The sequence below is a fragment of the Harpia harpyja genome, chromosome 7, assembly GCF_026419915.1.
Source record: "Harpia harpyja isolate bHarHar1 chromosome 7, bHarHar1 primary haplotype, whole genome shotgun sequence".
Taxonomy (NCBI): Eukaryota; Metazoa; Chordata; class Aves; order Accipitriformes; family Accipitridae; genus Harpia; species Harpia harpyja.
The window spans coordinates 49,778,186-49,793,617 of record NC_068946.1 but is presented as its reverse complement, the minus strand read 5'-3'; the positions used below and the strand labels follow the sequence as shown (position 1 = coordinate 49,793,617).

The window sequence follows — 15,432 nt, the reverse complement described above, 5'->3', positions numbered from 1 at the left end:
ATTATACTGATAATCTATCCTGAATTAGCTACTAAATAAAAAAATGCTCATATGGGCCTCTTTATTTAAAAGCAATCTTCAGCATTGCAGCTTTACTTAGGACACTTCCTATCACTTCAGTTGAAGCCATGGAGCCAGAAAGGAAGCAATTTGCAGCACTGAAGTCACTCTCTAAACATTAAATGCAGAAAAGGTTGGAAGAGTTTTATTCTAAAAGGCGCACTGCATACAGGATCAGATATTGTTGCCATGGCTGGCTGACTTTATTGCTTTGAGTAAATCCATATTTGATGCATTAAGGATGGATTGGGTTACTGTTAGGTAGAAGTAGGTCAAGTGATTTTTAAGCCACAGTTCTTTCACTCTTGCATAGAATAAGAGCAAGCACAACAGATAATTTATTTTTTAATCTTTAGCACGTGCAATTATAAACTCATAAATTAACATGCCGTTAATGCATAACGCCATCTAGTGGAAAAATCAACAAGTATAGATGCAACAACTCTGTGTAGATATCCCATGCAATATGAATTTGTGTTGCAATCACTTCACAGTTTTAATACTGAATTAAATTTAAAGCAAAAGAACTATAACTTAATTTTCAAAACCTCCAAGAAACAAGATCTTCACAAAATTTAAGTATCTTTCAAAGATATTTATCCTCACAGTTAAGATACACAAAACAATCTCAGTGAACTTGTATTTATAATGATTGTAGGATGTGAAACAGACCTTGGAAAGCTCTTGATTTTCTTTCCTAATTAAATTTTATTTAGAGATTGAATTTTTTTGTCAACAGAATGACATACACTTCAAGCTAATAAAGGAGACAATTCAAAGAAGTTTACTGATACATCAGCCAGAACAACCTGTAATTCCAGAGAGTTTCAGAATTAATGATCTTCACCTTTATAACTATGAGGTCACTTTTCTATGCCAATAGACAGAAAAGGAAACAGTGAAAAAAAGAGTCTAAAAATCAAAGTTATATAAAGTAAAGGAAATAGGCTTGTCATAAAAAGATTAGAGTAGAACAGGGGCTTAGAAAGACTATCAGATAAGTAAAATACTCCATTAATAGCCCTTCTAAAATCAACAGGAAAGGAACAATCCAAGAGAAGGAAGTAATGAGAATTTTATCCTTCATAAAAACATAGCACTTGCCCTTTATTGGTCAATTAACCTGCTCTTAGGCCTGAATTAGCACTGTCTCTAAACCTCTGCACCTTTTGTGTCAACCTATTTTGATATTACTTATTTTATCATTTACTAGGTAAAACTTTACAGTTACATACCCCCCCCCCCCCCGATGTTTATATTGGTTGAATAATACAAGTGTGGACCTAAAGGACCCTATGGAGATCATTTAGTTCAACTCTCTTCTCTGAGAAGGACTATAAGCACCACTATACCAGGTCAGCTGTGGTTACCTGTGGCTTTTTTGCTAGCTGAATTTAGAAATCCTCCAAGGGGGAAGAAGATTCCACCACCTCTCTCAGAAACCTCTTCTAGTGCTGCACTAACATCATACTGAAGAATATTTTCCTAATGTCCTATCTGAACCTCGCAAGACGCAGTTTGTGACCATTGGCCCAGGCTATCCATTCTTACAATATTGCTTATTTTTCCTCTTCAGTTTTGAAAAGGGAAGAAGAACAAGCTATTCTATTGAAGAAGTAAAACAGATTTTGGACAGAAGAATAATGGAAAAAATGTATGTTATGGGCATGAACTGACTGTGTGTGTCCAAATTCTCAGTCTCCATGCAATGCTCAGATAAATGACAAAGATAGTGCTGATGCACAGCAAAGTTGGGGAAGTGTAAGTTAAGAGCCAAGAAGCAAAAACCCAGATCTATTTTATAACTAAATAACAACTATACTCAAGCACTAATAACCTCTGACAAGTATTGCCTAATGTAAGAAGTGCTTTTGGCTGCTCCAAGAGCAGAAACTGGGCTCCTCTTGTACAGGAAATGTGTGATGGGTCTGCAAGAGTATTTTTGGGCTGGAACAGACAGAGTGAGGCTTTTATCTTTTTCACATGTGTGTGCTATAATATTAGCCTACTTGTTAAAAGTCCAGCTAACTAAAAAGTCCAGCTAATTAAAAAAATGCATCACCTTACCCCCTTGTATCTTGATCTCACCTTCATCTGAACAGCTGCTGACATGGATGGCATGGAGTACAGATGGGGACAAGGCGCAGACACTACTACAATTCCAGACTTGAACTACCAAAACCCATAACCAAGCTCCGACATCAGCTACATCAGTTCTAGCAGTTCAAATCATCAACTGATAATGACCATCATGAGTGATGAAAATCATACATCCACCTGCAGTGCCAGGCAGAACTGTCAAGCCTCATACACTGAGCACGGACCCCAGGCAAATGCACTCCTGAGCAGTATTGCCCTACAACCAAGTCCGTATTTCCTGTACTTACAGCATACTGCCATGGTTAACTGCCTACTAAATTCAGCTTGCCAGCCCAATCTATGATTCACTAACCAGCAGGGCAAGATACAGTGCTGGTAGGTAGCATTATCAAGACAGCAACTAAATGCTTCTTTGTAAGCAACGAGGCGAGTCTCAAATGAAGAATTACATTTGTAGAACTTACTAAAGTGAAACTGAGGTGATTCTGGGAACTGAAATAAAAAACAAAGTTGAGTGCTCATGCCTTTTTTCCTTCCGTGAGCTGACCGCTGCAGAATTTCAAACTTTATAGAAGGAAATTATTTTCTTTGTGATGCAAAAAGGTCCTATCTGGCCCAAATATGGCTCATAGTTGATGCAACCTGAAAAGTCATTTTATGATGCATCTCCTGCTAACAAATTATACATGGAGATCCTAAATATGACAAAACCCAGACATGTGAAATGAAGACACTTTGGTACAAAGATAAGACAATGTCTATGGATATTTTTTTAATTAAAACAACGGATGAAAAAAACAGGCACTTCTAGACACACAAATCCTTCCTGAAGTCATGAAGACTGTACACCTAGCTACACTTTCTGAGCATAATAGTTGGAAATTAATTACACCAGTTGGTTTAATAAAGCATATTACTTCTCTTTACAGATCTTGCCTCAGTTTGCTTGAATTTGTAAGTACAACTATACCTAATTTGTATAGTCCAGTGACAGATGTGATAGTCAACAGATAAAGTAAAATGAATCCAAGTATGTAAACTTTTATCAGTAAAAGAAAACTTCTTAAAATACACATTTTCTAATAAAATGATGTGAAAATTAAGTGAAACTTCTGTGGCTATTGAAGCATCCCTGCACCCCAATACTGAAAATATGTGTAGTCTTGATGGTGGAGAGGAAGCTGTCTGCATTACTATATGACTGCCTGTACCTTGATTGCTTTTAGGCACCATCAACAGCTTTAGAGAAAATTTGAGAGAGGCAGAAATTGAATCTTATCATAATCTGATTAAAATATATGACTGACATCTCCCTCTTCCTTTTTGGTTACAAGACAATTTTATTGCAGCAGAGGTTCAAAATTTCACTGACATTTTGAACTCCAACTTTCAATTGCCTTTAAATTTGAATTTTACTGGTTGCTTAAAAAGACATTCATAGGTGAAGTGTGTTTAACACTCTTCATTCTACAAAGTGCCTCTTCAATTTCTTAAAGATGCTCCTCTTCCTTGTAAAATTAGCAAATGCTAATAGCCATGCGCAACTCCGAATCACTGCTAAATGTAACATAAATGTTTTAGTAGGTTTATTAACCAACTACCCTATCCATTTTATATAAATTCAGATCAGACAGTATTCACTATGGATAGATAAATGTCAATATTCACAGTGTATTTCATCATGCTAGATCAAATGGAGATCCTTTGATTTTGCTACTGCTGCATATGGAGAAAGGCTTGGCTGCAATAGAGTAGAAACTTTTGGGCTTGAATACCACAAAAAAATGGCTCCCATTTCTTCTTACAAGAATGCCATGAATTATGTGATTCACTCCCTTAAAATTACAAAAGGGATTATCACTGTCTCCTATTTTTCCCATGGCCCACTGAAATTTTTACCTAAGAGGATGAGAAACAATGAATATATCATGAGAATAAAGGATGCAGAAACCTATTAAAACTGGTGTATATGGGGTTGACATTATTTTTGCCTCTTCCAAAAATTAGTATCTGAAGAATGTAATGATTTTACCTACAGCATCTCCCATTAATATTAAGTATTCAAAGTCTAATTGCATGCCAGGACACGGGAAACTAAACAGACAAAAAACATTAAGTGGGTAACAGATTCCACTAGCTACTTGGGAATTTGATGTCCATCAAAACATAGAAGAGTTAAGTGATATAAAGTGTCAAACATCTGCTTGAGCAGATGTAAAAAAAAAAAGAACCGAACTGGCACACAATGAAATGAGTATAGTTTCCTGGTTATGAAGAACATATTTTGTAAAGTATTCATTTTGGCTGTGGCTATCATTCTTTTTTGAAACACTTTCTATAATCATCCTAGCTACATACTCAAGTGGGAATGTGCAGAACCCTAGTTACAATTCACTTGGCATAAGAAAAGGATAAGATATTCTTTTCCAACTCACTAAACAATGTGGATTAGCTGTTCAAAACAACACATAAATACTATCATATCATACATTTTATCAAACAACTCACAGCAAAAGTGACCTGTGGAGTACTTACTTACTTACTAGTAGAGTAGAAGCAATATAAATATTATTGCTGTAGATTAGTAGAAGGGTCATCCCCTCAAATACTTATGCATGGTCTCTTGATAAAAGATAAAAATACAGCAAGAAAAAAAAAAAAAAGAATTTACTCTTTTACTGATGACACTAATTGCCAAGGAATAAGATATTAACCCAAATCACAAATTAGAGTTTAAAATACCGGAAGAGAAAATAGATGCGAGTTGGGCACTATTCCCCATAAAACCTATTACATCTCTTTTCTGACACAGGCAAATCCCGTAAGTAAATGCAATTAGTCCCTTTTCTCATTAAATCCTTACCTTCAAGGTAGGGATTATGACTCTTAAATTTTTTTTAACGCATAGGGTTAAATTTATAAACTATAAATATTTCACAAATGCATAAGTCTAACCTGACTAGGAAACAAGCATATGTCTGCCTTTGCATACAGCCTTCTTAACAAAGCTTAGGTCTGACATGGTGGGAAAAGGCCTTGGTAGACAGGCACATCAGGAAGAATGGGCATTGGCTTGGCAATAGGAAAAGTGACTCAACCTGTGTATAATAAAAAGAATGTTTTGTGATTTCTGTAGTTTACTTCATCTCCTGGTTAATCATATAAACTTAATGGAAATTTGTGTATAATTTTTTAAAAGATATGCGAGAAAACATGAAGTTATGTAAATACGTTGGAAGTGTCTAGTCGTTAAGATGCTTTTGGATAGGAATTATCATCAAGTAATTATAAGTCATTGGATAAGTTTATTAGAAAACTATATTGACTTTTGCTTCCTAGGAATTTCCTAGCTTTCTTTTTTTCTTTTCTTTGATGCATAAATGAAATCTCAGCTGCTTATACTCATGTCATCTATTAGACTATGGTTAGAGTCTCATTGGAAGAAGAAAGATCTCTCCACATAGCCTGGGAAAAGAGAATGGAAAGCAGGAAAAAAAAAAAAAAAAGAAAAAAAGAGGAAGATTATTACTTAAGTAACAGGTTGCTACCTCTTTAAAATTAAATGCCTTTTCCCTTCCATTTCTCTTCAATACTTGTGAATATTACCAATGAAATAAAGCCACTGTCAAATAAGTCAGTTTTACTCAGTAACATAAAAACTGGAAACAAAATATCTTCAGTGATATAAAGAAATAACATTGTTTGGAACAGAGGCATGTAATCTTGCATGACTGCATAATATTTCTCTGAACAAAACAGTAAGTTCAGTTTTTGTGGGTAAACCTTTGGTTTCCTATATTTACATAGCAATTTTAACTCGAATTAAAAACAGCTTTTAAAATAGTTTCAAGGTGGAAAATGCTCACTCTGAAGAAGCTTTTTCAAGATCCTCTGCTCACTTTAAGATGACATATTTTGCATTCTATGTTTTTATTCCTCCTTTGTTGCCACAATGGAATTTATTAATGCCTGTAGCTCTTGCTAGCTTTGGCATTTTTTGCAAATATGATCCTGCAACAACATCGTATAGAGGAAGAGTAGGTGCTTATGTGAGGTGTTATCAATTACTTACCAAGGTCACCGCATGCTGTATTCTCTGGGAATCATATTATAGGCACTTTTTCATAGCCTGAAGGAAAAGATACTGAATTATCATATTCTTTTTTCAAAATAACATTCTGATTATTTTTGACCCAAGTTAATATTCAGTCTAAAAATGCCAAGAAGAGAGATGATTTCAATTTAAACTCCATCTAAGCCAGTGCAAGAGAAAAACAGTAAAGGACCTACATACATTGGATAATAATTTAAGCATGCTCTGCAGCTTAAAAATTAATGTAGCATTGTTGTACTAACATCATCATTATTGTTTTATTTTAAATTAAAAAAATAGGGTGACTAATGCTAGGCTGAGAGGTATCTAGACCAAGTTAAAGGAACCTAGCGTAGAATTTCTCATCCTGTTGACCACTGAACACACTGTGGGACTACAGGTGATCTACAAAACAACAGCAAAATATATCTATCTGCCTCTGCCTATGCACCATCAAGTAAGCCAGCAAACAAAAAAAAATTAAAAAACATCCTACAAAATGTAGCCTAATTTGTATTTGTTTGTAAAAGAAAACTATGGTAGCCAATATTGCACAAGATGATCAAGGGACTATTAAAAGAAAAGATTAGGTTCATGAAAAAAGGCTGTGAAATACAGAATCTAGAGGTTTTCATCACTAAAGAGACTTACTAAATCTATTAATTTCAGCAGAGGACGTGTCTAAATGGCAAAGAATGATATGAAGTATCTTACCATCCCATCCATACAACAGGCACAAAATGGTAGCTGTCATGCAAACTATCAGAGCATTTAAACAGCATAAACACTTACTCGAAGGTGTTGCCTTTAGGAATATCAGGATAGATTAGTCTCAGACTTTGGTCCTAGAGGAGTAACACTGAAGATGATCTATAGTGATGACCTTTACAGGACCGATGTCTGCCTGTCCATTTAGAATTGGATTGGTACTTGGTTTTGTTTCAGATGTGTCTCCTATAAAACTGAACGGGGATGCCATTACCTCCTGCTGTTATTCCACGAAAGGCATACTGACAAAAGTAAGAAGCGAGCATTTTTGTTTGAATGTCAGGCATGAGACGTCAACAGACCAAACTAATAAACCATCCTGGCTTACACTAGTACTCCCTGATACTGCAATACAATGCCAGTGACAAATATAGTATTTTGTTGCCAGATAAAGGCAGTTTTGTGTTTAGTATGTGTATGAAACACAACCCTGCAAACAAAATGGTGAACGGTGACAGTATCATTATCTGACTCTTATGCCTTTAAACATACTAAAAAATAATCACTGGGCCAGCTGACCAACTCTTTCCAAATATGCAATAGTGCTCTTAAATTAAGTGCTGCACTTAAGATGATGGTCAATATGGAACATTGACGAGTTAACATCAATGAAATCAAGCAAAGTTCCTTCTCAGGAGCCTCTGGATGTACCATTGTGTTCTGCTAATTTGAGTGAAAACATTCCAGTCACTAGTGCTAAAAAGAAAAGGAAAACCAAGAAGTCCGGAAAAGATGCAGCTCTCGTTTTTGGAATGACAAACAAACATAGAGTGTTAACATATCCAAACTTGCTTACAATGAAAACAGATTTATTTCAACTCCACATAGACTGAAGAGGAATAAGAAATATTGTGCATTCATATAGTGACTACTATCTCACTGATGGACCAGGACCTGTTTTGCCATTGTCACCCATTGGTTCTACTTTGACTCTACATGATGCAATAGCACCACATTCTTTCTGCCTTTTTGCACCATACTACTCTTTGTCATCACATAATGGGTGCTGATGGTAGCATGGGAATAATGTTTCAGTGAAACAAAGGGACTGTAACTTAGAAAACCAGGCCAACCTACTGGCAAGAGATTGCTTATTCCCTCAGGAAAATGCCTACCTTAGAAAAGAATAAAATGATGGACCTAATCCAATTTTCACCAAATATAATTGAAACTCTTTCTCTGACATTGCTGAGAGTTAGGGTGGGCCTGGAGGAAGAATCTCAAATCTGATTGATATTTTTCATTTATTCAGTAGAAGGAAAGAGGAAGGGCAGGAAGAAATAAAGAAAAGAACCACCACAAATAACCACAGCAAAACCGGACCACAGACAATCCAGATGAAGAAAAACATGAGAAGATCTCTTCATTGCTGCTGGTTGCTCTGGTGCAAGAGACCTCCATCTTGTTTGGAATCACCTTTCTCTGGAAGTCTAAATATTATGGAAATTACAGGCAGTTCTAGCTGGGAACAAAGTTCTGCAAGTGTGTATTAATCTTGCAGCAGCTATATATAATATGGGATGGCATCAGTCTATTTAAATTGAATCCAGAGATGTGGTGCTTTTTTTTTTTTTTTTTTAAATTGATTTTAGCTTCTCCTTATTCATATCCAACAAAGGGAGGGTTGAGGGGCCAAGAAATAAAATCATATAATAATATAACTATTAGGGTCAGGCCTTTTTGTCTTCATTGACTTTGCCCACAGGCTGCTTAGACAAGAAGTCCAACAGGGCTGGAAAATAGGATCCACGTCTTTAAAGCCCTAGCCCTACATCTTTATCCAGTGGAATGTATTTTGGGTGAAAGAGGTGTCATGAGAAATAAGAGGCCATGCTGGAAAGCAGCTTCCAGCTGCTATGATATGTTCTTTCTGCTTCTCAGTAGCTAGCTTATATAAATAATGGTCTGATCCAAAAGGCTCTTCATTGTGGATCTGCTTAATGTTTTGAATTTGTATTTGCTAAATGCAGAATATATCCCTTCTCACATGAGGACATGTTTGGAAGCACTGAAGAGAGTAATTTAAAAGAAACTGTAATACTCTTTGCAAGCCTCATATTCTTTGCTATACACCGAACACTATAGCATTTATACAAATAGAGACAGCTGCAGCCCCTGCCAGACACAGTTTTATGTAAGAACAGCAATTGAGAACAACTGAAAAAAAAAAAAAGGAACATATTAAATTTTAAAACTCACGGGTTGGTGTTCCTAGTTCCTGTTTTTCTCCAAATCATTTGGAAACCTACTCCTTTCACCTCCTTTTAAAGAAATGGAATTAGGAATCTCCAGGCACTCTGCTGTTGGGTTGATTTCTGGAAGTTATAAGAACACCAAAATAGCTTAGACAGACTTACAGAAAGGAGGTAGTGTCCAATGGGAGTCACTAGTCAATTTTTCATTTATGCAAGGAATAAGAAAGTTCCTACTGGAACAGATCAGATATGGACTTACCTCCCTAGAAGAGGAAGGATCCTGCAATAATTGCATTAGGGACTGTTATATCTGTTGCAGCAATTTCAAGGGACTCTTCATGGCTTGTAGTGGATGCACTCTGCATGGGAGAGTGTCTCCCCAAACTCACTCACCAAAGGTTTCTGTATCCCTGCCAGGTCCTGAAACGTGATTTGGCCCCAATCCCTTGTCTCCAGGTTACAAAACTGGTTCTACTCCTTTAAGGATTCTCACTTTACAAACACATTTTAAGTGATAGAGACATATGACATTATTTATGGCAAGTAACAAAAGGTAAGTCTTTTCTACTTTTCATTTCTCTCTCACATGCATACACATACAGATCTTGTCTCATATCTCATAGGTTCAAGGTCATCAGAACTTAACAAACAGCCTGTAAAGAAAATAACAGTATTTGTTTTATGGAGTTACTAGTTTCCAATCCCTCCCAACTCAGCCCAACCCCAAAAAGCAACACTTTCCTCAGAAGAACTCACTTGTCTTAGCTTCTGCACCCGAGAACCTCTTTTGACATTAACATCAAATAGGCACTTTGTAATTTAGTATCCATTACATAAGGGAAAAGAAAATACTTTCAGCATTGCATATATTCATATTAATGCTGATCCAACTAGAAGAGCGAGAGCTCTGGGATCACAAAGCAGGGTAGGATAGCTAAGGGTGAAGATGAAATTTAGGTGACAGACATGAAGATTTCAACAACATTTCATGTAGTAGGTATGGTAGATTATACACAAAGAAATCATAAGATTAGGTAAAAAGCAAACACCAATCCCTCACACCACAACAGCCATCTCCATTCCACAGGGCTGCCAGAATGCCAATCAGTTTCTAAAACAATATTTTATGTCACTAACCTTAACATTTACTTATATTTACTTTTCCAAATAATTAATGCTTTAAAATACAGCTGAAAAGATTTTGAAGGTTAGCATACAGCATTAAGAGGCATTTTTTAAAATTAAGATATTATGGTAGTAATGTTTCACTAACCATTGCCAAGTAGGTATTACTAAACTACTGCAAAACTTTTTTTAAGGCTGACATCAGCAAGATTCTGACAGTTTATAAAATCACGTCCCTATGCTAGCATAAATATTAATTTCCTACTGGCCTTTCTATACTCCCCAAATTTGCTAATTTGCCCAAAGAGAAATGCAACCTGATCTTCGTATAACTTAAATGGGTATTATATCCATACATATCAGCTGAGGACCTGGGCTGCAATGTCTAATTGTCTTCTGATATTTTCCTAGACTCAAATCAAAACACAATGCAGTTTCAAAATTTATCTGCATGCTAGTAAGCATGCAACTGGGAGACCGTGGTAGCACAGAAAATGCTTTTGTTTACTTGCATCGCTCTATCTAGTCATTAGAAACCAGCGGAGAAGAAGCAAGCAGCTCAGGCTGCACAGATCTATCAGTAAAATTTTCCATTTTTTTTTTATGTTTCTGTTCTCCTAAGGTTTTAGTTTTTTCCCTAGGTTCTTCTGCAGCCCTAGGAACGGCAGGTGAGTGACCAGAGAATGGCCCTGAACACCAGCAAGCCTCCAGCTCTAATCCCGTGCTTTGGCATGAGACTGCTGTATGTTCTAGGGCAGTTTTTAGGCTAATATTGGTAAAACCAACTGTCGGCGTAACAAAAGGTCAGCACTGGGGGGTCCGAGAGGTGCGTATCTGTGGCGATTCGCCTCTGATCCTGAAAAAGGGCCACGGCAGATGGAGAATGAGCAAATCCCCCAGGAAAGGGTCTTTACCTGCGTGAGGGGAGGCGAGGCGAGGCGGACGAGGCCTTGCACCACAAGGCCAGCACCCGCAGCCCTCGGGAGCAGTGTGAGGCGTTTGCCTCTCGCTCTGCTGTGCAAAGGCTCCGGGTTTGGACAGTCACCGGACAACCCTTACCCCCGAGAGTCGGTAGCGGGAGGAGGAGGAGGAAGGCAGAGCCCGCCATGGCGAGGGGAGGCTGACAGGTCTCCCGCTTCCTCGGCCGGCCCCGAGGACGTACCTTCAGCCCAAGGTCCTGCCGCACCTTTCGCAGCTGCCTGCCGGCTCTCGAGGGCGAGGAGCCCCCGGCGGCGACTCACCAGAGCCCTTCCCGCCACCTCTCCTGCCCCCAGCACTCCCCTCACACGCCGCTCCGCACGGGGGCGACCTGCCGCCCGGCCCCGGCTCCCGCTCCCGCCCCCGCCCCGCTGCGGAGCCGGGCTCCGCTCCCGCCGCCGGAGGTGCTCCCCGGGGCGGGGAGGGGAAGGGCAGCGCGGGGAGGCGGCACCGCTCTCCCACCTGCCCCCCCCCCACCCCCCTACTCCGCCGCCGGGCGAGGTTAGTGATGAGGCGGCCGCGGGGGGCGGCTGGCGGGGAGCAGCCGGAGGAGTTTGTTTGCTGCCTGCTCCCGTCTCCCTGATGCTCTGAGCCGGAGTCTCCTCCTCTCCCCGGGCTCGCACCCGGGCTGGATGCTCCGCTCGCTCCTCGCTTCGCTGCCACAGTCGCCAGCCGTTTCCCGCCGCCCCGCAAGAAATGGAGCCGTCCGCTGCCCCCCTGGACACCACTCCGGACCCCGCCATCGTGCAGCCCCCCGGGGCCAGCCCGCCGGTGCCCCCCCGGGAGCAGCAGGAGCAGCTGCGGATCGGGGAGAGCGGACAGTTCAGCGAGGGGCTGGAGGACAGAGGTGAGCACCCGCCTTCCTGCGCGCTGCCTTCCTCTCTCTGTGGCATGCCCCACCACCTCCCCTCCGTCCCGAGACGCCTAACACCCACCCCTGACAGCTTTTCCTACACCCTCCCTGCAGCACCCTCACGCCTCGCTCTCCTGGACCCATGCCCTCCTCCTCATTCCGCCACAGCAGCCCTTCCCGCCCCCTCTTCTTCAGCCCTGGCAGCCCCACACCGGCTCCTCTCCTCCTAACTGCCCCCACCAGCCGCTTTCTGCTCGCAACCGCCCGCCGTGCTTCTCCGCGCCCCGCTCTCCTCCGGACCCCCTTGCTGTCCGTCCGTCCGTCCCCCAGCTCCTCGCCGCAGCCCCGGCCTCCCGCCGTGTGAGGGCCCGCAGGCCCCGCTCCCGCCCTGCCCCTGCCCCTGCCCCTGCCGGCGCCTCAGCGCCCCCGGCCGCCTCCCCTCAGCCCGCCGCTGGCCACTCGCTTAACATTCCCCCCCGCACCGCCCTCGAAGCTTTTTTTTTTTTTTTTTTTTTTTTTTTACCCCTTTTTAGTTCTCGTACGACCACCCCGCGACAGCTTTAAAATATTTTTATAAACTCTATTCGTGGCCGTTCCCACCTCGCCCGAAAACTTGCCTGCCTGCCTGGCGGGGGAGCGGGTGCTGGCGGGCGGCGGCACACGGCGCCGCTCCCGCTCCACAGGCGAGGGGGAGAGCCCGGGCTGAGGGGCGCAGGTGGCGGCGGGGGCCCCGCGGGCTCCCGGGAGGGACAGGCAGCGGCGGAGGTTTTCTCGCCGCCGAAGAGAAGGAGGGAGGCCGCTAAGGTTACCTGCCGGTGGGGCTTGTGGCAGCCGCCTTCCGAGCAGGGGCACAACGGGGCCTTTCTGTGGTGGTCCGCTACGGCCCTGGCTGGGTAGCGAAGTCAGGGCGGTTACCTTACTCCTTGTCTCCCTTCCCCTACCGTGCAATGCGGTTCCATATAACTCGTTTTTTAGTATTTGCCTAAATATCTGGCCAGGGATGGAAAGCTGCCTGCTTCTAAACCGTGTTACTCTTTAATGTGAAGCACGCCTATTTTGGACATCTGTTAACCATGTGTGAGGTGCTAGCTTACCTGTGGCCCATAAAGGCAGCTGCCATTTTAAGCCTCCCCATTGCCTTGTCCTCCACAATGCCTCCAGGCTCCTCTTCCACACAATTTGTCTCCGTTTTTTATTTCATGTGTAGGCTTTCCTTAGCCTTTCTATCGCCTTTACTTCCTTTCTCTTTTTGCTTTCAGCATCCCCGAGTCCCTTTTGTGTTCTCGGTCTTAATCCTACATGTAACCCTCATATCCCCTGTTCTTTCCCCAGCTTTCCAAATGCCTGTGCTTGCTCACAAATCCTAGACACGAAGTAGAGAAGTAAGGGGGAAGAGCAGTCACCATCTTCCCTGACAGGTTTCAGTCACGTTGAGGCTGGGGACAGCAGTCCTTTTTCCAGGAGTACCCTCGCTGTCGCCGCCAATGGCAGGGGACAGACATTGTGACTGGGGGCAATTTGAGGCTTCAGTTCTGTTTTAAATAACAGGAATCAGGAATTTTGATTATGGTTCAAACATGGAAGTTTGATTACAGAGATTTTTAATTTGTGCCCAGTATGACAGAGCTGAAGATGAAAGCTGGCTCTTCTGGTATTAAGGGTAATTCCAAAAAGAGAGTCTGTTGTACCTAACCTTATCTCTTTCTAGGAGGGACATGAGACTAAAGCTGCTGATTGTATTTCCTTCTCTGCCTTCATGCTCTTTCTATGGCCCTTGCAGTAGATTTCTTTTAGCCTTTCCTATAGTCACTGATTCCGTCTACCATTGTAGAGGAAAATCTGGTATGCTTTTTGCAGGTTGTCCCTGTTGAAATTGTTACAGTCTGTCCTTTTAGATTGTACTTTTTCTTATGATCCTTCCCAATGAATCATAGCAGATCCAGTTATAGAGATGATACTTCCATGTTTGCTAAAAATAAAAACTAACCCTAAATTTTGGAACAAGATTATTTGCTCTTTAAGAGCCAGATCAAAATCAGTGATAATTTTGTGGATGGGTCCTTAAATTAACATCTTAGGTGAACAATTTTTCTATTAGTCTTATCTCTTCCACAAATTCTAACTTGACATTTTAAAATGATCCCTTAGCCAAATAGAAAAGTACTTCTGGTAAGTCAGCATATGGTAAAGAATATCCTAGAATCACTTCACAAATATGCCAAGCTTGTGTTCTGCAACTGTTAGACAGGTTTTTTCTCCTTCTGATTTTTTTATGGGAAGAAAATCTGTTAATATAGGAAGGTACTGAAAGATAAAGTAAAAATCCAGTGGATTTAACCAGCTCATCATCTCTTCTTTACCTTGAGGATACCTATGTGTTAAATAAATTAATGGCAGTAAAATTACTCAGTATGTTAATTTCAGGGCGGAGGAATTTTATCAGTAGATACTAGCTTTTTATTTTTGTAGCAATGCAGGCCATACCGAAAGATTATCTTTCAGCCTCCTGTGGATACTTAAAACTTGTTTTCTACTGGTCAGTGGAAAAAATATGGAGGTTTACCTTATGAATTGTGTTGTTGCGTGTAAATTAATGAGCTGCTGTTGCTTCTAAATAATTTTCAAGCTATGGGCTTGGTAGTCACGTGAATGAGTTTGTATTTTTGTGTGCCGTCCCCTAGGACACTCATAAGAATAATATGATCTTTCTCAGGGGTGAAAATTGTAGATACAAAAAAATTATTTGAATTATTTTAGGAAGGAAGGGATCACATCTCTGACAGCTAGAATATGCCAGCCATTTTGAGAGAGAGAGAAAGACAAACACACACACACGGCAGAAGTGGTTCAGTTTTATAAGGATTGCAGTCTGTCATACTGGACACGTGCTTGACATGTGAATAGTAATCAGCAGTGCTGCACTAGCTGTGGGGCTTATTATTCATTTCTTAATTTAATTAGGGTATTATTTGACTTGTAAGTATCCACTGTGTATGTTGGACTTCCCAGGTAATAGCAAGCTGTAGCCATGAATTATAGGATGTCTTTAAAGAAACAAACAGGTGAGGATGTCTGTCATTCTGATCCGTGTTTATTTGAGGTTTGAAATATTGAGAATCAAAACTTCGCTAAGAAAACCTGCTTTGCTTTACATTCCAACAAGATTTGGGCTGTAATTTAAAATCCTTGGTTTGGGGAGGGGGCAGGAGGGGCGCAAAACGTGAGAAGATGTGTTTTCTCTATGGTTATATTAGTAGAAA

General features: G+C 40.9%; 2 protein-coding genes across 7 annotated transcripts in view; one reads left to right on the top strand and one right to left on the bottom strand.

The window, feature by feature from the left end:
- The window catches only part of ACMSD (aminocarboxymuconate semialdehyde decarboxylase), a 48,331-nt gene extending 36,734 nt beyond the window's left edge, over positions 1-11,597 (bottom strand). The window contains exons 1-2 of one of the 5 annotated variants that reach the window (XM_052792333.1): positions 11,504-11,538; positions 6,233-6,289 (exon numbers count right to left, since the gene is read on the bottom strand). The gene's annotated coding sequence lies outside the window, so the exon portion shown is untranslated. Of the gene's footprint in view, positions 1-6,232; positions 6,290-11,503 lie in introns of all 5 variants that reach the window. The other 4 variants (XM_052792325.1, XM_052792329.1, XM_052792327.1 and 1 more) reach the window with 4 other exon arrangements.
- TMEM163 (transmembrane protein 163) overlaps positions 11,378-15,432 on the top strand; it is a 105,340-nt gene continuing 101,285 nt past the window's right edge. Inside the window, exon 1 of one of the 2 annotated variants that reach the window (XM_052792335.1) lies at positions 11,378-12,166. In XM_052792335.1, the coding sequence (XP_052648295.1) occupies positions 12,016-12,166 (151 nt within the window). In that variant the 5' untranslated portion in view covers positions 11,378-12,015. The remainder of the gene's footprint in view (positions 12,167-15,432) is intronic. The other variant, XM_052792334.1, reaches the window with a different exon arrangement.